Source organism: Podarcis gaigeae, assembly GCF_964106915.1.
Source record: "Podarcis gaigeae genome assembly, chromosome: 6".
NCBI classification, from domain to species: Eukaryota; Metazoa; Chordata; class Lepidosauria; order Squamata; family Lacertidae; genus Podarcis; species Podarcis gaigeae.
Genome location: NC_139682.1, coordinates 59197825 through 59225300, shown reverse-complemented (window position 1 = coordinate 59225300; position 27476 = coordinate 59197825). Strand labels below are relative to the sequence as shown.

Here is a 27476-nt window from a genome sequence, read left to right as displayed (position 1 = left end):
TTTATGCTATTTTTGAATTTTCTGTTTTGTGTGTTTTCTCTTCTACTCCTGGGCTGAGCATGTATAGCCATCCTACCTGCTTAGCAGAATGCTGCTGACAGACCTATGCATTTATTGATTGATTGATTGATTGATTGATTGAGTAGCCAGTTATTTTAATGATTATTCCATACTGCTTTTAAAAAAATATTTTGTTATATTGCTGTGCACTGCCCTGATATTTTGTGAGAGGGCAGACTATGAATATGTCCATAAATATAAAATAGAAGTGATGCAACTTTACTCCTGGTGCAATTGCTATGTAAGATTGTTCTGCTAATCTTCTGTTTATTAGAAGCTGTCATTATAATTTGCCCATATCGCTTTAATGAAAATTCCTCAGTTGTTAAAATATTCCACCTTGAGGACAGATGTGTTTTCAATGAGAATTTGCCTTTATCGAAACACCATGAGCTCACAGCACTGATTAAATTATTACATGTTGTGAAAGGCAAAATAAATGTCTTCTTTCTTGATTTTCTTTCATGTTTCACCTATATGGCCCTTTCATAGCATGCCATTATGTTGCTGTCTGAAAAGTTTTATTGTTGTATGTACATTGCTTAGGATAGTCTTTTTTTAAAAAAGTGGCTAATGCATTTTTCTAAATAAATAAAATAAATGTGGGATCTACTTTTTTTGAAACATTAAACTCATTCTTAGCTACTTGCCCTGCAGCTTTTGATCACTGTGTGATATGCCGCTGTGTAACTAACTGACGGGTATACAATTTTATCTTAATGTTACACAAAGGCTAATTACATAGCAACAGTTACTAGCCTGCTGCTTTTCTTCTGACATGTTTGACAGATGGGTCACACATGCGAAATACTTTTTTTTTTAAGTTTCTATCCATCAACAGCTTAGCTACCAACTTTGAAAACTGCCTCTCGATTTTATATTGCAAGTTCTTGCAATGTAACCATTTTTACTGGAATATTTTTACTGAGTTTTGTTTTGTTTCAATTCGTCAACTCCAGTCTGTTGTTAAGGAAAAGAAAAGAGAATTGGAAGGCAACAGCGTTGCACAACGAAAGGTGAAAAGTTTATGCTCTCCCTTTCCCCCCGTGTGTGTGGTTGTCGCTGAGATTTCCAGTTGGATCACCAGAATATTTGTTGGCAGAAACTGGAGCAAACTTATGTAACAATCTGCACTTTCTCATGCTAAATGCCGAACTTCAAAGGCATGTTTAATGTATCGCGGGTGCATAATCTAAACACATCATGTATTCAGCTGGCATGTTCACAAATCCCTATGCCACAGAAGTACTGAGAACTAAAAAGAACGAACTTGTAGATGGCATAAGGAACCCTGATCAGCTTCTGAACTGGCTGATAGAACATGGCATTTTTACACCGGAGAAAAAAATGGTCTTATCCTACTACAGAACAAGAACTGCAAAGAACTCCCGGGTCCTGGATATATTAGTTTCTCAAGGTGAGCGAGCTTGCAGGCTCTTTTTTTATCCATGTCTGAAACAGATTGAGCCACAGCTATATAACAACATGAGGAGTTATGTCTGCAATGTGAATGAAAGAATTGGTGATGCCAGAAGGCAACTGATAGGGTATCTACTGGAGAAAGATAAAGGGTGGGTTCAAAAGGGTAAAGATCCTCACCAAGAAAAGAAGGATAGCCCCAGACATGTTTTATCCAAGCCAAAAAAGCTGACTCAGATAAAACGTAAAGTAAAACAGGATTCAGCTGCTGTGAAATCCCAAGACAATTCTTTCAATTCTCTTTCTGTCTTTGATTCTGTGGCTAAAGGTAATCTTTCCTATTTAGAAAAGATCTTAAAAGAGAATGATATTAACGCAGTAAACTCTGAAGATGAAACCCTCCTACACATTGCAGCAGCTCACGGGCATACAGAAATAATTGACTATCTAATCGGCAGAGGGGCTAAGCTGGAAGTTAAGGATAAGAAAGGAAGAACCCCGCTACACAGAGCTGCTGAGAGAGGTCACGGCGAAGCTATGAAAATGCTGCTCCAATCGGGTGCCAACATGTACACCTTGGATCAGGAAGGCAAGAGCCCCCTTCATTTGGCCCATCAGAACCACCACACCCATGTTCTGAAGAGCATCCTGAAAGAAGAGGCGAGGCAACACAAGAACCAACACAACTTCCTGCACATGGCTGCTCTCAGAGATGACAGTGAGCTGGTGCAAGCCATCCTAAAGAATGGCGCTTTGAAGGATGCCAAGGATGAGAGAGGACAGACCGCTTTGGGCTATGCTGTGTCTCGAGGGTTTGAGAAGACTGTCCGGGTTCTCCTGGAAGCTGGAGCCAACATTGATTCCAGCATCATCGATGTAGCCTTTAACAGCAACAGTCAATCTCTCTTCAAGTTATTGCTGGACTATTCCAAAGGCATGTCGCCGGCTACGATGGTGTCAGCTCTCTTTAAAGCCGTTCAAAAGGACCTGCATGGCATCGTAGCAGCTTTAATTGACAAAGGTACCAACAAAAATGCGCTCGATGAAGCGCAGTACACACCACTGCTTGTGGCATGTGAGATGGGCAAGACTGAGTCAGCAAAAGTTCTCATTGAAAAGGGAGCGAGCCTGACGGACAAGACCCCAGACTCAAGCAGTGCTTTACATCTGGCAGTTCAAGCTGGAGCCTCCTCCATTGCAAAGATGCTTCTGAGCAAAGGATTGGATGCCAACATTGCCGGGCAGGGAGATCAGACCCCCCTCCATGTGGCCGCATTGCACAATAAGGGAGGGCTAGTTGACTTATTAATTGACGGAGGTGCGAAAACTGATTCGGTCACTAAAGAACTGCTCACTCCCTTGCACGTTGCAAGTTATAAGGGCCATGTGGAAGTTGTGCAAAAGCTGCTGCGGCGAAAGGCTAATGTCAACGTTAAGGATAAGCAGGCAAAGACAGCTCTGCATCTTGCCGCTGAAGCAGGAAACCCTGCTATGGTAGAACTGCTGCTGAACTACAATGCTGACTCCAATGCAACAGACAAGGAGAAAAAGACCCCGCTTCATCTTGCAGCCATGGGAGGTCATCTTAACGCAGTAAAAGCACTGTTAGCGAAGAAGTCCAGGTTTGGTGCCAAAGACATGGACGGATGCACATCTATCCACTATGCCACCATCAATGGGAATGTGGAGATACTACAGGCCCTTCTGGCTGCTGGCAAGAATAAAAATATCGATGACAAAAATATTTGGAGGAAGACACCACTACATCTTGCAGCAGAACACGGACACAGCGACCTAATACATTTCTTCTTGAGCAACGGTTCAGCCATTAATGCTCTGGACAACAATAAGGACACACCATTGCATTGTGCTTGCAGAGCCGGTCATTTCAACTGTGTGAGTGCACTGGTCAGCTGGTCTGAGGGGGGTAAAGCAAATCTACAAGCCACAAATAGCCTGAAGAAGACTCCACTTCAAGTAGCAGAATCCAGCCCAACTGAAAGCCAGGCTCAAATTGTTACTCTTTTGAAAAAGAAAATGTTATTGATAAGATAAATGTGCTAAGAAGAAACTATGTAAGAAGCACAAGTTGTTTCTTATTGGTGTCTAGTGCCTTGTTCTCACCTGTGTCTGGGCTGCCCTATTTCAGGGTCAATGCAGGAAATCAGTGGTTGGAACTCTTTATTATTATTTTAAATCAAAATCTTAAAGGAGGGAGGGTTCCTATAAACAAGCCCACAAAAGGTCCTATCCTTAAGAAAACAACTAGTCTGTCCACTGGAGGCGGTTGGCAGAAGTGTTTCATTCCTGCCGAAGCAAGCCTCTCTGCATTCCTACAGAGGCAGGGCTTCCCTCACCTGCCAGCGCACTTGGTTTCTATTCTGAGCACAGAGGAGGAATGGGGCCCTCATCCCTCCTTCTCCTCAAGCCTACTCACTTGCCTGCATGCAATTCCATACTGCCTACAGGTACTAGGCTAGTCCTTAAATACAGTCATGGAAAGGTTAACCTTTTCCTGTAATGGCACCCAGCACACGGAATGCCATTCCATGGAGGGACTAAGCTATCTCCCTCCTTGCCAGTGTTGTTTTGGTTTGCTCTTCAAAATTATTTGGTTGGATTACCGCTTAGCATTAAATTTTAGTTTTAGATTGCCTGCCTATCTCTTATTGTTCCTGATTTGTTTTGATGTTTTATTGTTGTGTGCTGTTTTATTACAATTGATATTAGCTGCTTTGGACATAAGCTTGTCGGGGTGTGGTTGGGATTACAGATATTACTGTACTAGGAGGGTTCTGCCCATGGGTGTAGCCAGGATTTATGTTAGGGAGGGCAGGACATTGTTGGAGGGGCAGAACTGACGTGATTGGTCAGTTTGTTAAGTATTTATATTGTTTTACTTGATGGGGGGGGGGGAAGGGGGGAGCTGCCCCCTCTTGGCTACACCCATGGTTCTGCCCTCCCTGCTCATTCCATTTGGCAACACCCAATGCCCCCACATTAACCCCCTTTTTCTTTCCTTTTTCACCCCATGCAATTACGAAACCTCCATTTCACCTTCCCAACTATACTTTTGAAACAGCTACTCTCTTTTGTTCTGCAGCCCAACTTTGCACCTATTTCCACCCGTTTCCCCCTATGTCCATGCCTCCCCCTCCATTTGGGCACCCCTATTCACACAGGCCCCCCCATGCCTCCTCTTCTCTCCTATTCTGTAGTCCCATTTGCACACATACTCTCATGATTATATGTTATTGTATCTTTAAAACCTGGGACGCGGGTGGTGCTGTGGTCTAAACCACAGAGCCCAAGGCTTGCTGATCAGAAGGTTGGTGGTTCGAATCCCTGCGATAGGGTGAGCTCCCGTTGCTCGGTCCCTGCTCCTGCCAACCTAGCAGTTCGAAAGTTCATCAAAGTGCAAGTAGATAAATAGGCACCGCTCCAGCGGGAAGGTAAATGGTGTTTCCATGTGCTGCTCTGGTTCGCCAGAAGCGGGCAAGTCATGCTGGCCACATGACCCGGAAGCTGTCTGCCGACAAATGCAGGCTTCCTCGGTCAGTAAAGCGAGATGAAGCGCCGCAACCCCAGAGTTGGCCACGATGACCTCACGGTCAGGGGTCCCTTTACCTTTACTTTATCTTTAAAACAAACAAAATTTTAAGAGAAGGTATGTCAGTTAGCTTGTTCAGTTAGAGAAGGTTAAGTTTATGGTTGTTGTTTACCGGTATATATGGGTGTTTGCTTGATAATAAAATATCTGAATTACTGCATTGAATCTGGAACTTCATGTCGAAGGCAATACATGGCAAGAGTGAAACACTCTATGGGAACATACTATGAAAAATTTGTGAGATCCACATCCATTATCTCTCTCATATACGGTAGCTGAGGAGTGGAAGAAGGAAAGTAAGTGAAGAAGTGGGGGCTCTGAAAGGGGGAAAGTGACGATTTTAAGCAATGGCAGAAGTTTGAACAAAGCAAGGATGGAGAAACACCGAGAGTATTACTTGTTTCATAAAATTTCTACATTGCAAAAACAACAAAAACCTTCAAAACAATTTACAAAAAAAGATAAAACCAAATCTGTACTTGATGGTTGTACCTGTTCTTCCTGCTATATTGTTTATTTATGGAATTTGGGTCCCATTATTCCTTCAACAAGCTCAGAAGAAGCTTACATCAGAATAAAGCTGAGTCATGCTGACACCATTTAATGCAGGTGACATGCTGTCTGCTCTCACACAATTCTTGGTGCCTTAACAACTTTATAGTTGATAAGCTGAAAAGCTACTCCCAAATTTATTATTTCAGTCCCCTCTTTAGTTGTAAATATGAAATTTCTTGTTAAGGATCTGCGAAGTGCGTTTTACAAATCTCCTATACCTGAGCAATAGGGCAATACAGCGGTACCTCGGGTTAAGAACTTACAGTAATTCGTTCCAGAGGTCTGTTCTTAACCTGAAACCATTCTTAGCCTGAGGTACCACTTTAGCTAATGGGGCCTCCTGCTGCCGCGCGATTTCTGTTCTCATCCTGAAGCAAAGTTCTTAACCCGAGGTAATATTTCTGGGTAAGTGGAGTCTGTAACCTGAAGCGTATTTAACCTAAAGCGTATTTAACCCGAGGTACCATTGTAATCTAACATAGGCAGTGGCTACTGGCGGTGACAGAGGTATTTTAAACTGAATTCTAAGTAGGACCGGAATGTTACTTTTCTCCCGAGTGAGAGCTTTCCTTCAACTTCTATCCTTTGCTTTTGATCACCATCCATGGCTTGCAACCAGAAGAGGTCATTTTATCCCGTTTTAATTTCTCCCTGAGGACTCCCACTTTCCCTGCAAAATTCTGCTTTTTGTATGGTTACGTTGCGCTTTTAAGTTTTCATTTTGGAAGCTTCCCCTTGTCATCCAGCTATGTGTGTGTGTGTGTATAGAGACAAGAACATACCCTATTCTATTCTTCCTACCCTGCTTCTTCTCTCTTCCCATCGCGGTCCGCTTCCTATCAAGCTCTCTTCCTATTCCCACCTCGCGCACCCCACCGCCAAGCCCGCCGATTCCCCGTTAGAGCTTGAGGGCAAAAAGAAGGGCGCCCGCAGCTTCGCAGCTTCGTGCAGCGCATGCTCACAACTCTCTATGGTTGAAACGCATTCCCTGGGCCGGCCTTGGACTCCCCGTTTCCTGTTTTGTTCCCGCGACTTCCGGTGTCGGCGGCTGCGGCGTCGGCGGGCGGGTGTCGGCATGGAGGCCATGGAGGAGCTCGACGTGGACGTCGAGGGGGACGCAACGGCGGGGGGCGCCGGGGAAGCGGAGGCGGGGTGAGTGCCGGGAGAGGCAGGCTTCGGCCTTCAGCCCGGGCCCCGCGCGCTTCATGCCAGGCTCCCAACGGCAGCCTCTTCGTTGGCGGCGGCTGCCTCAGGCGGGCCATGGCTCTGACCGGGGGCTTCTGTCGTCTCAGCGCCTGGGCTGGGCCTCTGGCAGGGGCCTTTCGCGGTGGGAGGGAGGTTTCTTTTTCCTCCCGCATCTTTATGGAAGTGCTCAGATCTCGCTCTGGCCTCACAGCCGCGGCCCTTAAGTCTGCCTAAAAGAGGAAGAGAACGTGTATCCTACACCCGAGTGTCTTCCTCATGTGAGCAAGGCATGCCTCCCCGTTCTTCTGGAGCCAAGACAGAGAGTGGTCTGCTTGGCACCCTCACGCGAGGAAGTGTCATACCCTCCCGACATTTCTCCGATTAAAACAGGGACATCCTATTCCAGGTCCTCCAACATTTCTCCCGTTAAAACAGGGACATCCTATTCCAGGGCCTCCAACATTTCTCCCGTTAAAACAGGGACATCCTATTCCAGGTCCTCCAACATTTCTCCGGTTAAAACAGGGACATCCTATTCCAGGTCCTCCATCATTTCTCCGGTTAAAACAGGGACATCCTATTCCAGGCCCTCCCAACATTTCTCCCGTTAAAACAGGGACATCCTATTCCAGGTCCTCCATCATTTCTCCGGTTAAAACAGGGACATCCTATTCCAGGCCCTCCCAACATTTCTCCCGTTAAAACAGGGACATCCTATTCCAGGTCCTCCATCATTTCTCCGGTTAAAACAGGGACATCCTATTCCAGGTCCTCCAACATTTCTCCGATTAAAACAGGGACATCCTATTCCAGGTTCTCCCAACATTTCTCCCGTTAAAATAGGGACATCCTATTCCAGGTCCTCCAACATTTCTCCCGTTAAAACAGGGACATCCTATTCCAGGTCCTCCAACATTTCTCCGGTTAAAACAGGGACATCCTATTCCAGGTCCTCCATCATTTCTCCGGTTAAAACAGGGACATCCTATTCCAGGTCCTCCAACATTTCTCCGGTTAAAATAGGGACATCCTATTCCAGGTCCTCCAACATTTCTCCCGTTAAAACAGGGACATCCTATTCCAGGCCCTCCCAACATTTCTCCCGTTAAAATAGGGACATCCTATTCCAGGCCCTCCCAACTTTTCTCCGGTTAAAACAAGGGTGTCCTAAGGAAAAGCGAGACATTCTGGGATCAAATCAGAAACCGGAATGGTTTCTGTAATTCCAGGACTGTCCCTGGAAAATAGGGACACTTGTAGGGTCTGTGATGTTCCCCTCAACAGTATGCAGGTGGTCCAGGAGAATGACATGAATGAACTCCACAAGAGTAATTTCTGACCTGACCTACCTAACAGCTGGTGGGTGGTTTTCTCTCCTGGAAATCTTCTGGAGGAGAAATGAAACAAGAGTTCTGACACCTTGAAGACATTTAATGGATTTATTATAGCAGAAGTTCTTATGGACTTCAGTCTCACTTCATTAGATGCGTTGAGTGCCATCAGTTGCTTGCATGCATACTTCGTGGGGGGGGGGGGGGCTTCTAAAGTAGCAAGATCAGAGGAATATGAAATGCAATGTCAGTTAGGGTTTCAGTGTGTGTAAGCACAGTCGTGGGTTAGCCACTGCTGACTTAGATTAATTCCATCCTAATTTTGACACACACCAATGCATAGTCACAGCACTGTCAAAAATGTTTAAATCAGTATCCTTCCTTTCAGTTTAGATGGTTCTGTCTGTAGTGCAGGTGCCACAAGAATAAGTATGAACTTTCTACATTAGTTCCTCTAATGTAGATCACTTCCCCTCCCATATATTTGACAAAGGGAGGACTTTTTTTTTTAAATGAACACTTCCTGAGTCTCAGGATTTGATTTCCTACTTGTGAGAATTGTGAGGTAAAGCATCATATGGATACATCATATAATAGCTTAAAAATTTTCTCTGCTTAAATGTTTTACACCTCAAATTTAATATTTCTTGTACTAGCAAAAGGGGAGTATAGGATTGGGTGAAAAGCTTTGAAGCATTGCAACATGTTACATTTACCAAGCATTAAAATGCTGGTAGAATTTCAGCTTCTGAGAGGATCAGTTTTTAAAGTATATGGCTTTTTTATTTCATTTCAGAAGCTATGAAAATCCTTCATCCAGCTTACTCCAAGATCATTACCTTGATTCAACTTGGCGAACTGATATGGGTCTTGTAAGTGTCCTATGAAATGGGCTGTTAACTGAGAGAATGACCAACTTTTTGAAGACATCTTAAGAGGTCTTTCTATCATAATCACTTCAAAAAAAAAGTTGGGATTCGAAGGGCATAATAGAAATACAACTTGTGCTGTTCCATGGAAACATACTGAAGTCTTTGAACGATCTGTGTTCCCAGCTAGCTGTGTAAAACAGCTGATTGGAACCTGGATTTTCTATACACAGATCTTCAAGTGCTTGCACAAGGAGTATTGCTGATCTGTACATGACAAGGGACCTCCAGATTTCAGCCATGAAATATAAAGAGGTGTCATTCCTGTGTTCTTTACGATGTGCTTATTGAAATTCTTTTCCATGTTCTTTTATCACAGTTTTTAAGAAAGGTATTGGATTTTTGGTGCACTTGAGATTTCTGTTAATCTTTTAAATTCATTAATTGTCACAAATTCCCTGGGAGATTTTGAAAATTTACTTCTTCAGTTCAGCTCTGCATCTGAAAATGAGAAGTATTAGCCTCTTTTCTGGGGTTGGTGTTGGAATTAATATATAAAACAAGTGTTCCATAACTTATGTTTTTCTCCTAGCCATGGAGTCTTGATAGCACAATTAGTGAAGAAAACAGGACTGCCATTGAGAAGATGTTGTTGGAAGAAGAGTATCCTTTACTTATTAATCAGCATGACAAAATAGAATCCTCACCCAAGTAAGAAATTAAGCTGTAGTGCAGGATTATAATCAATAGGCTACACTTTGTGATTAGAAATTGCTCCCTGACTACCTGATGGAAACTCTCATTAATCACCAAGGTGCCAGACATCTCTGGCTTCTTTAACAAGAGAGCCTTGCTGTTTCTATCCTTCTACTTGTGTCTGATTAATAATTAAGGTCTGGTGAATTAACATGGCTCAGTCAGCAGGTTTTTGTGCCCTTTGAGTAGTCCTTTGTTTTTTATTCGTTTTCAATTACAGTCCAATAATAGCCTCATTATAACAACACCAATTTATAATACAGTTATTAATACCATTCATTCAAATACCAAATTATATAATTTAGATAAAGTGGCCCTCTGCATGCTAAATTTGATGATTTTCTTTATTTCTGCAATCCAAAATCTTATTAGTTTCAGCAACATTCCAGTAGTAATAATAATCCCTTATACAGCAACTGCAGTATTAATAACTTCTATTTGTGTTGACACATTAAATGATTTATAAAACTGCAAGTGAGGAACTCAAAATTATATCCTTGTTCTTCCTGTGTATGGCAGTTATTCTGTCCGTGGTTCTTCTTCCTGTCCTTGTAAGATATTATGTCTTTCTTTTCCCCAATTGTTGCTGTTATCCATCATGCCTTGGGTGGAGCTGATATCCCAGTGTTGTTCCATAAATTTTTGCATCCCTCCATCCCGTGCTTCATTGTTTTGCACGAAGAGCTTTAACAACTCCTGCAAAAGTTGCTCTGTCCCAGTAAAGACTGTTGTCACCATTTTTCCTCTCAGCCTGGGAAGAAGAGTGGTCTGTCGATCTGCAGATGACTCAATAAAGAACCTTATCAGTTCCTTGGCAGTTTGCAGACTCCTTTCACCCTTCCTTTCAACTGAAGATATATGAGCAACTATACATCCAATTAAATTCCAAGCCCTCTTAGCATTATTCAGTTCACTTTGTAAATAATAAAGACATTAGAGGGTTTTCTGCAGGCAAAGTGCTTTTGTTCTCACCGCCTCCCTGCCCCCCGCATTCCATGCCAGAGCGAGAGCCAGGTACCGAGACGAACTGCAAGTGAAGCCCATTCCCCTCATCCCTGGGCAGAATTTGCAAGGATGATTACCCGTAATCATCCTTGTTTTTCCTTTGCCAACAATATCCTGATGTCATGGGGGCTGCCTTCATTAAGGCAGAGTGCGGAAGCCCAAAAAAACCTTTTCATGTGTTTATTTCTTTGAAGTTATCCCAAGACAAATGTCTAAAATAAGTTTCAGGAAATTTTGCCCCTTTTGGTTTTTCTTTTGTTTGTTTGTAATTTTGTAACCCCAAAACAGCTGAGCTTAGCTCATATTAATTTAAGAACAGTGACTTATTTCAAGAAACAGCTTTTAAATTCTCATGTTATTGTTCTTATTTAAATGGGCTTGTAACTTTTGAAAGATAATTTTCAAGGTTACTGTGGTGAGTGCTTGCTATTTCTCTCTCTCTGTTCTTCCTCCAACCTGTTACTGAAAGTTGCACAGTTGGTATCAATTTTCTGGCTTTAAACTGTAATCGTATACATGCTTAATAGGGAGTAAGCCTCATTGGACATAGTTTGACTTCTGACCTTTGTATTTCTCTGCATTAAATAATGTTCTACTGGTGTTTGTTGTTAGTTTATAGCTAATCCATGTACTACAACTTACAATCCATTGGACTGCAGTTACAGATTTTTGGTATGATAAATTATTAATTATGAAAACAGTAGCATGCAAAGAACCTCATTAACAGTACTTTAGAAAATCCTTAATGAATTCCAGATACTATCTATCTAGCAAATCCCTTCCAGAAAAAATTTGGCATGAACTGAAGGAAAGTGATAAAAAGTGCACAAAAAGGTAATGTGGTGTGTAATATTTCAAAGAGGGGGGAATTTGTGTTAAAAAGACTCGCCATCTTTACAAACTTGCCTTTGTCTTGTTTTGCACTTTACAGCCACAAGAAAGAAGCAAAAGTAACGTATGTACTTCTAATGTCACGGCTAAGTATTAAGTGATTGTACTGAATATCTGAATACCTTTAGGACTCACGTTGATGCTTTTTAAAAAAAAAAAAACCCTGCAAAAATTGCATTTTTTACGCTGGTTTCTTTGTTGCATACCCTGACGCTACCTCCTGCTTCTTTTAAAAAATCTAGTTTTCTATTTAGGCAGTTGACTAAAATGCCTATACCCAGTTTCGAAGTATATTTATGTACATGTTATTTCTAGTGATTTCTTTTTTTAAAATGTATGTTTAGATACCGTTTCCTGGCATCTTTTTGTTTTACACAAAGGCATTTTGCTTTATTTTTATGTAAGGATACGCTCACCTACAAAATCAGCTAGTGGATCGCTAAAGTGGACAGTGAAAGAAAAAGAACTATTTGAACAAGGACTGGTAAATATTTCCTGTGGTTAATGTTTTTAGTAGTAAATGCCATTAGAAGTGGAAATCTCAATGTTCTTTAGGTAATTAAAAGTGTTTAAGGTACATTTGTACTGCATGGCATGTTATTTGTTTTAAAATGTAACAAAGTGTTATACAGTGTACCTTTAGTGAAGAATTTTAATACTAAAATAGTTTCATGCTGGATGAGATTCCTATGCAGCCAACATGAATTTTTAGATGAAGTGGATTACTCATGTATGATATTTGTGCCTAGCTACTTAATGGGATTTTTTTAGCCATGGGCTCAAGTACTTTTCCTTTTCCTTCACTTTCTCAAAACTCTTACCTGCTATCTTAACACACTTCTCTTGGTAAAAAGCTGCCCCAGAGTGGGAGAGAAAGAGGTTTTTAGTGAGCAAGTAACTTAGATGGGGTAAAAACAAAGCAGTGGAAGCTTCAGATACGATATTAAATTGATTTGTTTTGACTTAAGAGTTGAAGTCATGTTTATTTTCCATTAGGCTAAATTTGGCAGAAGATGGACAAAAATTGCCATGATGATTGGAAGTCGCAATGTTCTCCAAGTAAAGAGCTTTGCCAGGCAGTACTTTAAGAACAAGGTAAACTTGATATAACAACTTTCAGTTGACAGAATGACTTGGTAGCAAATCTTGCCAACAGATTACTAAAAAAGGATCACTTCGTTTGAAGCTTTCTTCGTTAGTCTCCCACAGCAAATGATTTTTGGATTCATTTTTAATTTCCTGTAATATTGACCGCCTGCATTTTTTCAAAAAGGGCTTTTAAATTTGATTAAACTTTAAGGGATAACTCTACCGTTCTTTGTCCACTGTCAACAAAGATCAACAGGGTTATCCCCTATCAACTTTGCTCAGACATGAGCAGCTGAGGTCCATAAGAGGAGGACTCTTACTCTACATCACCATACTGTACTGCTAAATTTACTAAATTTACTTCTTAAAGTCTGAAGCAAGAAGCACATATTTTTCTTTTCCACAGTCAAAAACAGCTGGATAAGTTTTTAGCTGGCAAATGCTGAGCTGTGATAGAAATTCGTATTATTATTTGGTTTGATAAGCTGTGTGTTTCCCTTGTGAATGTCGTTATCTGGTGAATGTCATTCACCAAAATTGGCAAAATTAAAGGTCTTTTGCAAGAGGGCCCAGTTTTTATTAAGAAATTTAAGGAAACAACAAACAAACATGACTTAAAATTAATAAATGTCTCTTTTTAACTACTGTTATTCATCTAGACTTTCTTCCTTTGTCATCCTTAACTCGTTTTAATGTACTTTTCTGTTAAGGCAAAAACGGATGGCTCAGAAAAAGTGGAACTGCAGCAGTATATCAATGTTCCTCTTCCCAGCGTCAATCAGGATAATGAAGGGAAGGTGGTGTCATGGGCACTCTTAAGAGGTCGGGCAGACCCTAATCTAAATGCAGTGAAAATTGAAAAATTATCAGATGATGAGGAAGTAGATATTACAGATGAGGTGGATGAGCTACTTTGCAATGTGCCACAGCAAGAAGCTGGAAAGTCTGATTTATTAGATATTCCAAAAAGTCCATCAGGAGAGAGCAGCTGGACAGAGCCTATCTTGGATTCTGCTGGACACATGCCTTCAGTTCTGTTAACATCAAGATTAATTCCAAAGCCAGAGCACAGCACAGTTGAGAGTCTAGAGACTGCAATGTCATGCTCTGAGAACAGTGGTCATGGAACCATGGTTTCAGAAAATCAGAAATGTGATGGGAAAGGAATTTCTGATGATACCGATTGGTTTCCTAATCCAGAGAATTGCAGAGAACAGACAGACTTCACTGAAAACAGTTTTCTTTTCCATCCTTCCAACCAACTGGAAGAGGAAAATCAGATAGATGCAGAGGAGCTCAAGCCACCAGATCAAGAAGTAGAAATAGATAGACAAACAGTACTAGAAGAAGAAAAGCAGGCAATACCAGAATTTTTTGTGGGACGACAAGCCAAAACACCTGAGCGCTACCTGAAAATTAGAAACTATATTTTGGATCAGTGGTAAGCAATATAAGCCTGTTGGAAAATTATACAGTAAGGGGAATGTATGCAAAGCAACGGTGTGGATATTTAATATCCTTCCTTTATGCAATCCATTTTCCACAAGTGATAGCCAGTTCCTTTATTGACTGCAGCTGGTTGATTGTATCTTCCTCCTTTGGAGCTTGACCAGGGTGGGTCATTGGTTAGCTCAAAATTACACATGTTGTGTGTTGGTTGCTTAGCCCCCAAAGTAGGGAACCTGCCAGACCCTTGTCATTTAGCCCATAAGGCTGTGTTGGCCAAGCCACATCCACATGTCCTACACCTGATGTCATATATGATGTCATGTATGAGGCATGAAAAAAATGTGATTCAACCAAAACGGAGCCCTGCACACAGCAAGACAAGGAAAGTAGCTGATTGTCAGGGCTCACATAATGCATTGCCTTTACCTTCATGGTTTGATTTCAAAGCATGTGGTCAAAAATGGGACATCTGACATGAGGTGATGGATAGGTAGGCAGCTGTGCCCACTTGTTAATACTTGGCCCATGGGGGGGTTGGGAGATAAGGCTCTGGCCTAGCCCATGATAGACGACTTCTGACCCAGGTGGGCAAATCTCTGCATGAGTGGAATGGTTCATGTTTAATGGACTCCTTCTACTCCCACTAATGGGATACATCAAGAAATATCAAATGCTGCTAACTTAATTGCCCAGGTAATGCTTTATTTTATCATTTGTGGTGGTCTTTTATTATAGGGAAAGAATCAAACCAAAATATCTGAACAAGACTTCAGTACGCCCAGGGCTGAAGAACTGTGGGGATGTTAACTGTATAGGACGGATACACACATACCTGGAGCTAATAGGAGCAATTAACTTTGGTTGTGGTAGGAAGAAAACTTCAGTCTGTTCATTTAGTTTTATATTTTTATTCTGCTTTTTCACAAGAGTCTCCAAAATTGCTTGTAATGTTCATCAGTTCTATTGTAACACATTTACTATATAGAAACTAAAACCAGAAAATAAATGGGCCATGGGAAGCATATAGGGGCACATTTAGAAACATATATTTTAAAATTCTGAACAGAAAGAGATGGAAAACATGACCAGTGTGGTTGTTGGTTGAGGCAGAAGTTAGTCCAGAAGGTGCCCTGTGGCAATCCTTCACTTACTCTTAATTATAAATTTTACTCCAAATATTGTCCTTCTACGTTGTAGCCTATACACCAGATTTAAATAATGTGCTTATGTAAAAAAAAGGGGGGGAGGACTACTGTTTAATATTCCTGTTATTTTGAGTCTCTTATGGTTACCATGGCTGTAGTGGTGTCTAGAAACATGTGACTTTCTTGGACAGGTGATGATTAGTCCTCCTAAGTGTTAGATCTGTTGCCATGGCAGCAGACTGTGGCCAGCTAACCTCCTTTGACTGCCTGCATAGATGCTCAGAATCTACATGTAGCTTTGTTTTTACTCAAGTTCCTTGTCTGTGGGAAAGCTAGAACAAAAAGCAAAGCTTCAAGCTCAAACCTATCCTCCAGTCATGGTCAAATGGATCCCCCCAAGAACCACAGAAAGAAGTTGTACTGGGTCAGCTAAGAACTGAACATAGCTGAATGGAACATAGTTGAATGGCAAGGGGAAGCTCTGCCATTATGTGACCCAGTTTGCTTGTCACATTAAGTAATGCTTCTAAACAAACTATGGTTTGAATACTGTGAACAAGCAACATGCTAGTTCACACTGTGCAAAAGACTTACTAAACGTCCCTGAGGGGGATCTGCACCATTTGGGCCTAGCTTCATTTTTGTATAAAGCCATTCAATATTTTTTCACATTAAAAAAGGACAACTCTTTGTCCTTTTTTTTCTTTCTTTTCTTTTAAAGCTTTGAGACATAATTGGACCGGTACTATATATTCAGTGAATAGAAGCTAAGAGACACCTGCTGAAATAGTGTACTGTTCAATATGGCCTAAATGCCACTGCCACCTGATATCATTCATGTTTTTTCCTCTTAATTTTCCTTCTAGTGTTGTCTGTGTAGCCCCCTTGGCTTGGTTGGCTCAGGTGGCTAAACATTAGGTGGCATTATTGTTTTGTTTGTGAGACACTTACTTAGCCATGTCATCACTTTCATTTTGTGAAGAACAATTTAAATGATTTATCTTTAACTCTTGGTGATTAGAATCTAAAGCCATCATTTGCTTGTGAAAACCAGGTCCCTCACTTCTTACGCATCTGAGTTAGTTCTCTTGCTCATTTCTACAGAGCAGGCGATATATAATAGACCACAGCAAGTTGACAAAATTCGACCCAGAGAAGGCAAAGACACTATAGAAGCATATCAGCTTGTGCAGCGTCTACAGTCTATGGTACGATGGAAATGTAATTTATGTGCCACATTTCTTCTTTTACTGCCTTTTGATCACATTCATGCAGTGTGTGACTATAGTATTGCTGATTGGGAAGCCAACTAGAGTACCTTTTCTCACAAACATTGCTTAGATCTTTCTGGGCTAAATAAATTATGTATTGGAGTTCTGCTCATACTACTATTTTTGTATGGGGCTTTTTAAATTATACATTGCTTTCAGGAAAGAATGTTTGTCAAATACATAAAAAGTGGCTCTTTGGATCCAGTGCATTTCACTTCATTGACTGAAACCAAATAAACCGTCTTTTAAGAAATCAAGTGAATAGGAAAGAAATGTATATGCAAGGTGTGTGTTTATGTGTACTGAGTATCTCTACCATAAGTAGAAACCTTACAAATGATTGGTGCATAGAAGCAGAAGTATTGGATGCTGTGCTTTATGGAGTGAATAAATGGTAGTGCTGGTTCTTTAATTCTTATAAAGCATATTTCTACACTATCTATTGCCAACTTGGAATTGACCCACATCATTTTGGAGTACAGTAATGCAATGTTCACTATGGGCCCAGGTGGCTGATGGCTTAACCTTGACACAAGTTCAAAAAGTAGGTTCAGACCAGTCCAAGTAGACCAGTGATCTGTATTCAGAAGCTTATTGTGAGCATGCCCATCCACATTCTGCTACTCCACAACAATATGTGAATTGCTTATACAAATACTGCTGAGTTTATGCCCTTGAACAGACCTGCACATGTGTTTCTGTTTGCCACAGCGTACAAGGAGACGGCGTGTCAGAGACCCCTGGGGAAACTGGTGTGATGCCAAAGATTTGGAAGGACAGACTTTTGAGGTAACATCACTTTTAAACTTTTCTGATATTTTTCAACTCCTCGCGAAAGTCAAGCTGTTCCTGCAGTGAAACGCTTTTATTTAATTATGTGAGCTGTGACTGTAACCCACCCTTTGAGGTTTCAGGGTGGCTTACAAAAATTTAAACCTAAGTAAAAATGCTAAAATATTGCAAAATAAAACTAAAAAGTTCCACATTTTGTAACCTTTCCTTTTAGGGAAGTTGCTCCAGCTCCTTGATCATTTTGTTATTGTGTCCTAAAACATGATTCAAGAGCCATTGACCTAAAGTTCAGAACCAGAGGTCATCCATGAAATTTATATGCTGTAGGTTTAAAACAGGCAAAAGCATGATATGCTTCATGTAATGTGTAGAGTAAACTGTTGCAGCAGTAGCATAAGTAAATAGATTTAAAGTTCGTGAATGAAAGGTCTTCATGTAAATAGGAGATAAAATACTTGGGTTTGGGACTTCTGTGTTTCGAACCAGCATACTTCTTAACATCAAATACCACTGAGAAGCCATCTTTCCTGTTTCACGAGCTTCCCTAGAACATCTAGTTGGCTACTCTGAGTGCTGAAGTAGGTGAACTTTCAGTTTGACATACTATAGCTATACAGTGGTCTTAACAGAAGCACTATGTAGCAGGTAGGAAGGAAGGCCCTTGCCTAGAGGTGGAGTGTCAAAATCTTATGCTGTTTCATAGTTTGCTTGAACTTGGAACAGTAAATGGGAAAGTGAAGGAAGTTCTTCCAGCTTTCTATAAAAACAAACAAAAGAGCTACTTTTGGTCTTGGTTCCCTGAGGCCCATCTTAACAGTGACAGCAGCACCTACTAAATTCAGGACAACTGAGGTTCAGTGTGCTTAAGCCCACTGATTGAGCTTCAGGCTGTTTTAACTAATCAAGATGTTTTGTTCTTAGCACCTTTCTGCTGAGGATCTAGCTAAGAAGAGAGAAGAGGAGAAGCTGAAACCACGGAAAGCATCTAAAGGACAAAGGCAGCCCAAAAGGTTTACATTTTTGTATATGCCTACAATATATTTTAGAAAAAGTAGCTTATGTTACTTTCAGTATAATTTCTGCTTATCAGCACACTTACATTGTACTACTTCACTGAGCCTAAAGCGCAGTTCACAAATGCGGAGATACTCCTGTGACTCTTAAAAACTACCACATAAGTCTACAGGTTCAAACAATTTGCTACTTTTGTGTATAGTAATTAAAACTACAATAGAATAAATGTGATTTTTTAAAAATGAGTTTTCCCCTTTATTAATTCTATATTTTCAGAGCAATTTTCTTTCATTTTATAGTTCATTTGATCCCTTTCAGCTGATCCCTTGCTGTTCCTTCACAGAAGAAAAACCAGTAAGTATGAGTTAATAAATAAGCAAGAGCACACCTTTGTTTACTTAAGCAGGCTTTCCTTATCATTTTTATCTTTTCAGGAGCCATTCCAAGTAACGGTAGCTGCAGAGGCACTTCTCATCATGGATTTGGTAAGAACTATACTTTATACCCATTTTCCCGATTTGTTTGGTTCACTTCAAAGCACAAAGGGAAGGCTTGATCTATACCAAAACCACAATTACCCTCCATATTGCTGCTGTTGAGACTACTGCTATACCATCTGCACCCTTTAACTGGCCAAGCTTTTTTTTTCTGGTTTACCTAAGGCATGGGTGATGGCTGTAACAGCCCATAATTTCTTGTTTCTGTAGAAGATGATAACCCTGAGAAAATATCTAACCAGGTATGGGAATAAGCTGTCATAAATGTGATGCTGCTGCACAACAGTATAATGCTTCTTAAGAGCATGGGTGATTAGTCATGCCAGAAGAGAAACTCATAATGTTAATATAATCACCTGCAAGGGAAAAGTAAATTCTATCTTTTAATACCTTTCTTGCTGAAATGGGGGAATATTTGTACTTTTGCTTTTTTCATCTGTTGTTGATCCATAAGTAACTGTTGGAGCCTCAAGGGCACTATTTAGTGTTTATCCTACTAACTAAGTAAAGATGGCTGTGTAATTTTTGATCTTCACAGTCCCTTATGGGAGCAACTGGCTTGATTTTTATCAGCACTGGCAAAAATGTCCAGGTAATAACCTGGTTTAGCCCCAGGAAAAGGGAGGGAGTACATAAAGCACTGAACCACAGTTTAGGGTTGGATCTAAGTGCAGCATCTGTGTAATTATTGGTGATAAAGCAGAGGTATGAAGAGCTTTCAGGGTGTGGGTGGGTGGGGTTATCATACATGGTTTCACTACCGAACTCTTTAAGATATCCAAATGATTTTTTCTTATGTCTTTAGCATGCCCATGTTTCAATGGCAGAAGTAATAGGACTGCTAGGTGGAAGATACTCTGAAACTGATGGAATAGTTGAAGTAAGTATCATGCATGTTTAAAATACAGTAACATGGCTCCCAGAATGTGGAATGCCCTTCACCTCAGAGGAATGGCTGGTGCTCACTGTATTGCCCTTTCAGCACTAGCTAAGACCAATCTACTTTTCCAAGGTTTTATGGAATTTTTTTTTGAAACTACAGTATTTTTAAAAACTTTATTATTATTATTATTTGGTTTTATCTGCTCCTTTGGGACATTATTATAATATTTATGGTTTAATATGTTTGTAACCTGCAGTAATAAACATAAACACAAAACAGCCTTAATCTAGTCTAGTGCAATAGGCATTAAACCAGCCTATTACGAGGACCAGATCTTAGTACCTGCTCACGTACCTAATCCCCCAGAGGGATTAGAGGGAAACAGGATTTTCTTATGATTTATGGGAGCATCTTTGAGTAGACTGGATTAACCCCAGAGGCAATTGCAGCATCCATATATAAGCATCCTTTAAGCATCTTACTATATCCTTGTAATACTTTTCCTGGAGTCAGTATGGAATCCAGGAAGCTGCTAGTTTTTTGAACAATGGAGCAATCCTACACCCAAGAAGCTGGTTCGAAGCAAGGTGTGAGTGAAGCTGGTGAAAAGTATACCAGATTTAAACTCTCTTCAGGAGCAGGGCTACATATGGCTGACTTGGCTTAAGTGTAGCAGAGGGGAAACAAGCCTTTAAGATAGTGTTTGAGTTATATCACCTTTTTTGCTCTCTTAACTGTAATCTCTTGCCATGCCAGTTTAAGTTCAGCCAGGCTCTGGGGGGAATATGCCAGCCTATCTCTTGCTGGACCACAAGGATGAGGAGTTATGTCAGCATACCCTTGACTACCCTGAGACGTTATGCTGGATCCTAGCCCTGTTCATCCAAGCAGATCTTGCTCTATCAGATTGCTCCCTATGTGTATTGTCCTCAAGAATCAAACACTACACCACCACTGAATTGTAAGGCCTCCAATCTGATTGGTTCATTACAGATTTGCGCAGCAGAACCGTGCAATAGCCTCAGTACAGGATTGCAGTGTGAGATGGACCCAGTATCTCAAACACAGGCATCAGAGACACTTGCTGCTAGAGGTTACAGTATTATTGGGTGGTATCATTCTCACCCTGCCTTTGACCCTAATCCTTCAATACGAGATATTGATACGCAGGCAAAATACCAGGTAACAACCACTACCCCCTGATGTGTGTGTGTGTGTGTATATATATACAAGGGGACTGCTTTGTTGATGTTTAATTTAATAATGTTGAGAAAAGGAAAACTAGAAATTATGTAAATGGTAATATTTCAAAGTACTATCCAAATAATTTATCGACCCTTTAAAGTGACTGCTTCTAATTGTAAGACGGGGGGGTTTTCAGAAAGCAAGTTTGCATTGCATTCTTGATTATTTTCATAAACACAAACTTAAAAAAAATAAAATTATTGCCCTTTTATATTTTTCCATACAGAGCTATTTCTCCAGAGGTGGGTCAATGTTTGTTGGTGTGATCATAAGTCCTTATAATCGAAATAACCCTCTTCCGCATTCCCAGATTACTTGTCTGGTAATCAGTGATGAGACCAGTCCTGATGGATCCTATCGTAAGTGTTTTTTAAAATTTTTTCCTAATGCCTATCTGCTTCCTATCTTCATCATTTAAGTTACATTTTGAAAGAGGAAAAATTCGGTGACTGGTAAGACAAGGGAAATAATATATATAATTTTAAAGAAAGAATAAATATAATACAATAGGCTGCAGCCTTAACCCTGGTTACTTCCAAGTAAGTCCCATTGGATCCAGTAGGGCTTCCTTCTGTGCATACATGGTTAGGATTAGAAACTTTTGGAATATAAGATTTGCACTGTAAATAATATGGGGGTGTTTTACTGGAACGGAGACCATAATGTTAATCCTCACGGAGAGCAATCACTGCATGTTTTAGGGGGTTGTGGTAAGGGTGTATTTTAATAAATGAAAATAGCAATAGCACAAGATGATCAGAAATCAAGGATTCATTTGAATCACTCTGTTAAGAAGAGAAATGTTTTTGGGCGATACTCTAACCCGATAGTTAGAGTGAAATTGTTGAGATTAGTGAATCTAAGTAATTTATGTTGACTGACTGCAGTGAATCTACTCTGCAGTAGATGGATATTGCCTTCTGTGTGTAGCATTCCATGGCCTGGTTGGGATGGAACCATGGAGTCAGGATTTAGGGGTTCAGATAGCACAGATTCCTCACACCCACCTCATGCATGCAAATTCCCCAACCCCCCTCTACCCAGATGCTGAAAGGTAAATTAAGAACACTTCTGAGTTTGTTTTAACTAGAGTTAATAACGATAACCTGTAGATAGAAGGGTCAGGTAGGGAAGGAAATTCATGCACATGGGGTGGGGGTGAGGCAGCACGTAGATTTGAGACTATTCCCTGAACACTAGGTCCTGTTACAATTAATCTGGCCCAACTGTTTAACCTTGTGCTCCTCGTTTCTACTTGTATACAACTTCCCTCTATGCTGCAAATTATTGCTTATCCTATAAGTGGGGAGGGGGGGAACCTCATCAGTATCCATGAAATGTCTGAGGGTCTGTAAGTATAGGAAGCACTTTTTTCTGAATTTGAATAATCTAGTTAAACCTGAATCTTAGAAAATATTATTATTCACAAAGCAATTTTGATAAATGTGAGGAAAAAATCTTTTAAAAATAGAAATCTGATCATATGGAATAGGGTGAAAATCTAAAAGTGCTGAAGTTAGTCTTTAATCTCTCAGTGACAAAGCCGGTCTTGAAATCCCTCTTTTGATATTATCATTAATACTTTTTTTAGCAGATATCCTGAGCATGCGGACAATTGGAGTTTGAATAAATGAAAATGCAGATTTATCTTGCTGTGGAAAGAGGGGGAGGGGGAAAAAGTAATGTGAATTTCAGCCATTGAAGGTTTACATCTGCAGAATGTTGTGCATATAAGAGAGAGAGAGAAACGGCCTAGTGCTCTCCAGATACGTTGAACTACAACTCCTATCAGCCCTGGGGTAATGGAATTTATAGTACAAAACATATGGAGGGCACCCAGTTGGGGGAGCCTGGCCTAAACAGACATTTGTCATGTGATACAGGACCAGAAATAGAAGTCCAGAGCACTTTGAATGAACAAGAGTTGACCCGTGCTTCAGATCAGAGTCTTACTTTGCATTCAAACAAATATTTCTACTTCACAAAATATTGCTGTTAAACCTAATTCTGGGATTGAAGCTACTTCAGGCTACAACTAGGCTAAATGGGCTCACTCTTGACAGTACATTGCTGTTTTATGTGCACATATTTTGCTCTTCCCAGGGATGTAAGATACGCATGTCAAAAAGTAGGAAGTGTAATATTCCATGCATAATATGTTTTAATGGCTTGCAGGCCTGCCATACAAGTTTGAAGTGGGACAGATGTTGGAAGAACCTAAATGGGAATTAGTACTGGAAAAAACACGATGGATAATTGAAAAATACAGGATGTCTCATAGGTGTGTGGCTGCTTGCATTTCAGAATCTTGTAGTAAGCCAGTTCCAAATTACTGTATTTGCATTTCAATAGAGAATGTTTTTATATATTGACTGATACAGTGTTGTCATATTTTTCCAACAGCTGGGTGCCCATGGATAAAATCTTCCATAGAGATTCAGATTTGACCTGTCTGCATAAGGTAATAATTGTAAATACATTTGCTTCTTGCCTATAAATACCTAAAGAAGTCTAATCTTGTCTAGTTATAATAGAAACCTTAAATATTCGTGGAAGCAACAGGCATATGCAAAAGCTACCCAAATGTAACTAATGTTTGTTGGCTACTAATGTTTTGTGTTTTCCTCCAGGGTAGCTTGTCATTTTGGTTTTTGCAAATAGGTTTCAAAATGTTTTCATAAAAATGTCTTTTGATTTAATTGTTACATTTGAGGATGGGCTACAAAGTAGGATGTTTTCCTGTCATGGGCATCATTTTAGGTGCCTGTCTCTTAATAGTGGAATGGGTGTCTTACATAGGCAGTGAAAAACAAATTTTAGATGGTGCTGTGTGGAATTGTTTTTCTTGGACTGTTAGATAGAGATATCCACAAATTAGAGGAGTTCTTTTGCTTTGGTCACTTTTGCATGGATTTTGGTAAAGGATACTTAGAGAGTTATGAACGTTTGTGACAAGTTGCACATATAATAGTACATGTTAGTAAGTTTTAAAGTTCAAATGTGTTAACACACTGTAGGATTATTCACTCCTTTGACAGTTCTTTGAACAGAAGCCAGCTGTTGAATGAATGAAAGATCTGTGTAAATGGTCAGATAAAGTTCAATTAGTGCTAACATGTATAAAGCAAGTCCTCAGGGTATTCGGATTAAGGAATACCAATAGATTTGTGATGGCTTTTCTTCCTAAATGTTGCTTCAATGCTGGTTTGTTTGTTTTTTCTTCGATCTGAAACTAGTTGTTGGAGTGTATGAGGAAGACTCTAGGAAATGTGGCAAATAGTTTCATCGCTGAAGAATTCCTGGCACAGCTAGAAAACTTATTCCTTTCAACATACAATAGTGAGAAATGGAATGATACTACTGAAGAAAATAGCATGTGTCCAAATGACCTGCCAGTATGATAGTGCTGAAAAGAATAAATGCTCACTTTATTATAAAGTGTCCATTCTTGAACGTGACAGCATCCACTGCGGGTCAAGAAAATGACTGTTACTGAAAGACAGTGTGAAACAATCATGACAAACTATCTGATCTCTGACATAACTTCTAATCTTCTGAAATTATGGTTGTGTTGCAAAGAGTTGAATGAACTACTTGGCAGCCCACCACTTGGATAAAACAGTTGTGCCATTTGTTACCCCAAATAGCTGAAGTGATAGTGTTCTGCTTGGACCAAGAGCTATTAGAAATTTGATGTTAACATAAATTAGTTATATTGCCTACCTTGTGCATTTTAGGGAACACCCCTGTGTTATTTATTTCAATGTCTAATGTATCTGCAAGCACATTTTGTCCAGTGGATAAACTGAATTGTATTGGATATTGCTGAAATCGGGAAAGGATGGAAAACCACAAGACAACAGTGATATGATTTCTCATTGAGCATCTCAGCCTTGAGTTTCTCACTTGATTCGTGCCCAGCCCATTCAAGAGGCTTACTGCTTGCAACAGAAGTCTGCAGTAGCAAAACAATATTGGACTAATAAATCCTTCATATCAAATTCTTCTATCCAGATTAATTGTATAGCTTTGCAGAGTTTGGGTGGCCTTGTTCATTTCTCAAGAACTAGGGAAAGAAGGCTGAGACTTTCCAAACAGAAATTATGAATTGTGCTTAAAACATTCCCTTGACCTTTGGGTATCACAACTCAGAATATGTACTAAATATGAAAGACATACAAAGGAGTAAGAAATTTTCTGAAGGATTATAGAACTTTATTCTTGAATCCCAGGTGGACTTTTTTTTTATTTTTACCCTGTGGAAGTTATGGATGAATGTGCAACATGTTCCACTTTAGCCTCTTTAGTTCAGTATTAGAATATATTTGACTCAGTAATCATCTGCATGCAAGGGACCCTGTATCATAGTGCACTAGGTGTATTTGCATTGCTTTTGAAATATTACCTGTTACTTGACTCCTTAGACCATTACGACTTCCAAGTTGCATGTGATCCAATGCCTCATCTTCCCCATTGAAATTCTAGCATTATTGCTAAATAATATCTGGGAATTCCTCTGGATTGGAATATCCAAAACCATAGTTTATGTTTTACAGAGTTATGTGATAATCATATTGCAGCTTCTAAATTTTATTGTTTACATCCTTATTGTAAATCTGCATATTGCCATATGACAGCAATGTAAATATTGTATATTTGTACAGAAGAGAATTACTGGACTATTTGACCCTCATATAAAAGCACAATACAGGTATATTTGCCCGTGATGTCTTTATCAGGAATTGAGAAGGATTTTATCATTAAAACAATGCAAAGAACTCTTCTTGCTCACATTGCCCCTTCAATAAATTGTGTGAAGATGATTTCAATGTTGTTTGGCTTCAAATTAGTATTTCTGTACATTAAAAAATTGAAAAAAGTCCCACAAACATTGCAGATTTGTTTGTTTTTCTCTCATAGATTTGCATTTAGGAGCATCATTTTGTATCAAACCATTAAGTGCTAAATGTTCTGGGGTTCAGCTAAACAGTACAAGATCAATTTCAATTTCTAATTGCACATATTTCAAACTTTGGGTCAAAAAGCCAGGCAGACTTCGTTGCTTGTTCATTGTGTGTAAATACTAAGGTTTTGCACCGGCCACAAGATTTGGTTTTCATCCTGATTTGGCATTTATTTGGAAATTGGACAGTTTCATAGTTTGTCTGAGTCAGTTCTGGGTCCAAAGTTGCTTTAGAAAAATGAAGCTAATTCCCCCTATCGTTAATCAAAAGTGACTGAGGATTTTTTTCTCCTTTTCTTTTCACAGAATTAGATAATATCTTTAGGCAAAGTAGCCCCTCCAGAGTGCATATAGCCTGCCAAATCAGACAAATTGGTCAGGGATTTATTGTGCTGGGCACCTTTACAATTTGATATATTTTTTTAAAAAGAGAAACATCTATAGTTTTTTTTTGGGGGGGGGGATTGGATGAAATCTACAGGTATGACAGACTCTTCTGAAGGAATGTATGCTGCTAAATTGCATAAGGATCACTCCAGTGGTTTTTTCTGAAAGGGGAAACCATTTTACAGTTTGGGAAAGGTACCCCTCAGGTAAGAAACCTGCCCAGTCACAGACAAAGGGGACTTTGTGGTAGGCACATTTAAAGTTGATTTTTGTGGAGGAGAACTATACATTGCAACCACTTGGTTTGGTGTGCAATGGTTTTTAATGGAAACAGCACACATCAAAAAAGTGCCCCATGGAAAGTAACCTGCAAAATTTCAAGCAAACAGCTCTAGCAAAGAGCACAGGACAGAAAGGAGCAAGGAGATAAATTTGACATCCCTTCACCAAAGCACTGTGATTGGAGAGCCTTGGTATAATAATTCCCTCTGATTTCAAGTTAGGCGTGTCTGTCACAAAAGAGCTCTCCACGTCCTGGTGTTATGTCAACCCTTGGGGAAAATGCTTCAATTTCTGGAGACACAAGGCCATAGTTTAACATCTCAATTTCTGAAGTGTTTCATCAGTCCTCTGTTCAGGATACACTGAAGAGATGCCCCTTTGGTTCAGACAAGCCCAGAATCTTCCTGAAGCAGCCCCACTTTGGTTCTTCATTTGGGAGTTACCTGAATTGTTTGCACATCCCTAGTAAATATTCCGTCGTTACAGCATTTAGCCCTCTCTCCCATAGGAAAAGAATCAGTTTCTAAACAATTATGAGCAGGCTGTTTGCAGTATCTCTTTGTGAGGGCTTTATTTTGCAAAGCAAAATAAACCATATGACATCTTTATTTTACAACATCTGAAGATGAGAATTATCACTTCTTAGAACCATACATTCTGGCACCAGTGAGCAAGTTCAGGCTATTTTTATTTTCCTACTAATTTCTTCTTTCGGGGGGGGGGGGGGATTAAAATTTCGTGTAAATATTACAATGGCTGAAATTAGCTGTGGTTGAAA

General features: G+C 40.0%; 2 protein-coding genes and 1 long non-coding RNA gene across 8 annotated transcripts in view; 2 read left to right on the top strand and 1 right to left on the bottom strand.

Annotated features, from left to right (window-relative positions):
- Nucleotides 1-6507, bottom strand: part of LOC310846394 — a 47851-nt gene extending 41344 nt beyond the window's left edge. For all 3 annotated transcript variants that reach the window (XR_014565269.1, XR_014565270.1, XR_014565271.1), the window contains exon 1: nucleotides 6427-6507. This is a non-coding gene — a long non-coding RNA (uncharacterized lncRNA). The remainder of the gene's footprint in view (nucleotides 1-6426) is intronic.
- Nucleotides 902-5438, top strand: LOC310846369 (CARD- and ANK-domain containing inflammasome adapter protein-like). The gene has a single exon (XM_083742739.1). The coding sequence runs from the start codon at nucleotides 1264-1266 to the stop codon at nucleotides 3532-3534; it is 2271 nt and encodes a 756-aa protein (XP_083598865.1). The 5' UTR covers nucleotides 902-1263; the 3' UTR covers nucleotides 3535-5438.
- Nucleotides 6508-6659: 152 nt separating the features above from the next.
- MYSM1 (Myb like, SWIRM and MPN domains 1) lies at nucleotides 6660-25889 on the top strand. Of its 4 annotated transcripts, none has more exons than XM_083742737.1 (20): nucleotides 6660-6796; nucleotides 8957-9032; nucleotides 9622-9692; nucleotides 11547-11624; nucleotides 11722-11745; nucleotides 12087-12165; nucleotides 12678-12776; nucleotides 13481-14211; nucleotides 14955-15085; nucleotides 16469-16572; nucleotides 17347-17424; nucleotides 18349-18437; nucleotides 18741-18795; nucleotides 18876-18926; nucleotides 19744-19818; nucleotides 20815-21003; nucleotides 21293-21308; nucleotides 23242-23347; nucleotides 23470-23527; nucleotides 24303-25889. In XM_083742737.1, the coding sequence occupies exons 1-20, from the start codon at nucleotides 6720-6722 to the stop codon at nucleotides 24465-24467; spliced, it is 2352 nt and encodes a 783-aa protein (XP_083598863.1). In that variant the 5' UTR covers nucleotides 6660-6719; the 3' UTR covers nucleotides 24468-25889. The 4 variants fall into 4 exon arrangements, with proteins under 4 accessions (XP_083598863.1, XP_083598861.1, XP_083598862.1 ...); XM_083742735.1 differs by having other exon boundaries at nucleotides 21293-21425; XM_083742738.1 differs by having other exon boundaries at nucleotides 6682-7182; nucleotides 21293-21425.
- The last annotated feature ends 1587 nt before the right edge of the window (nucleotides 25890-27476 follow it).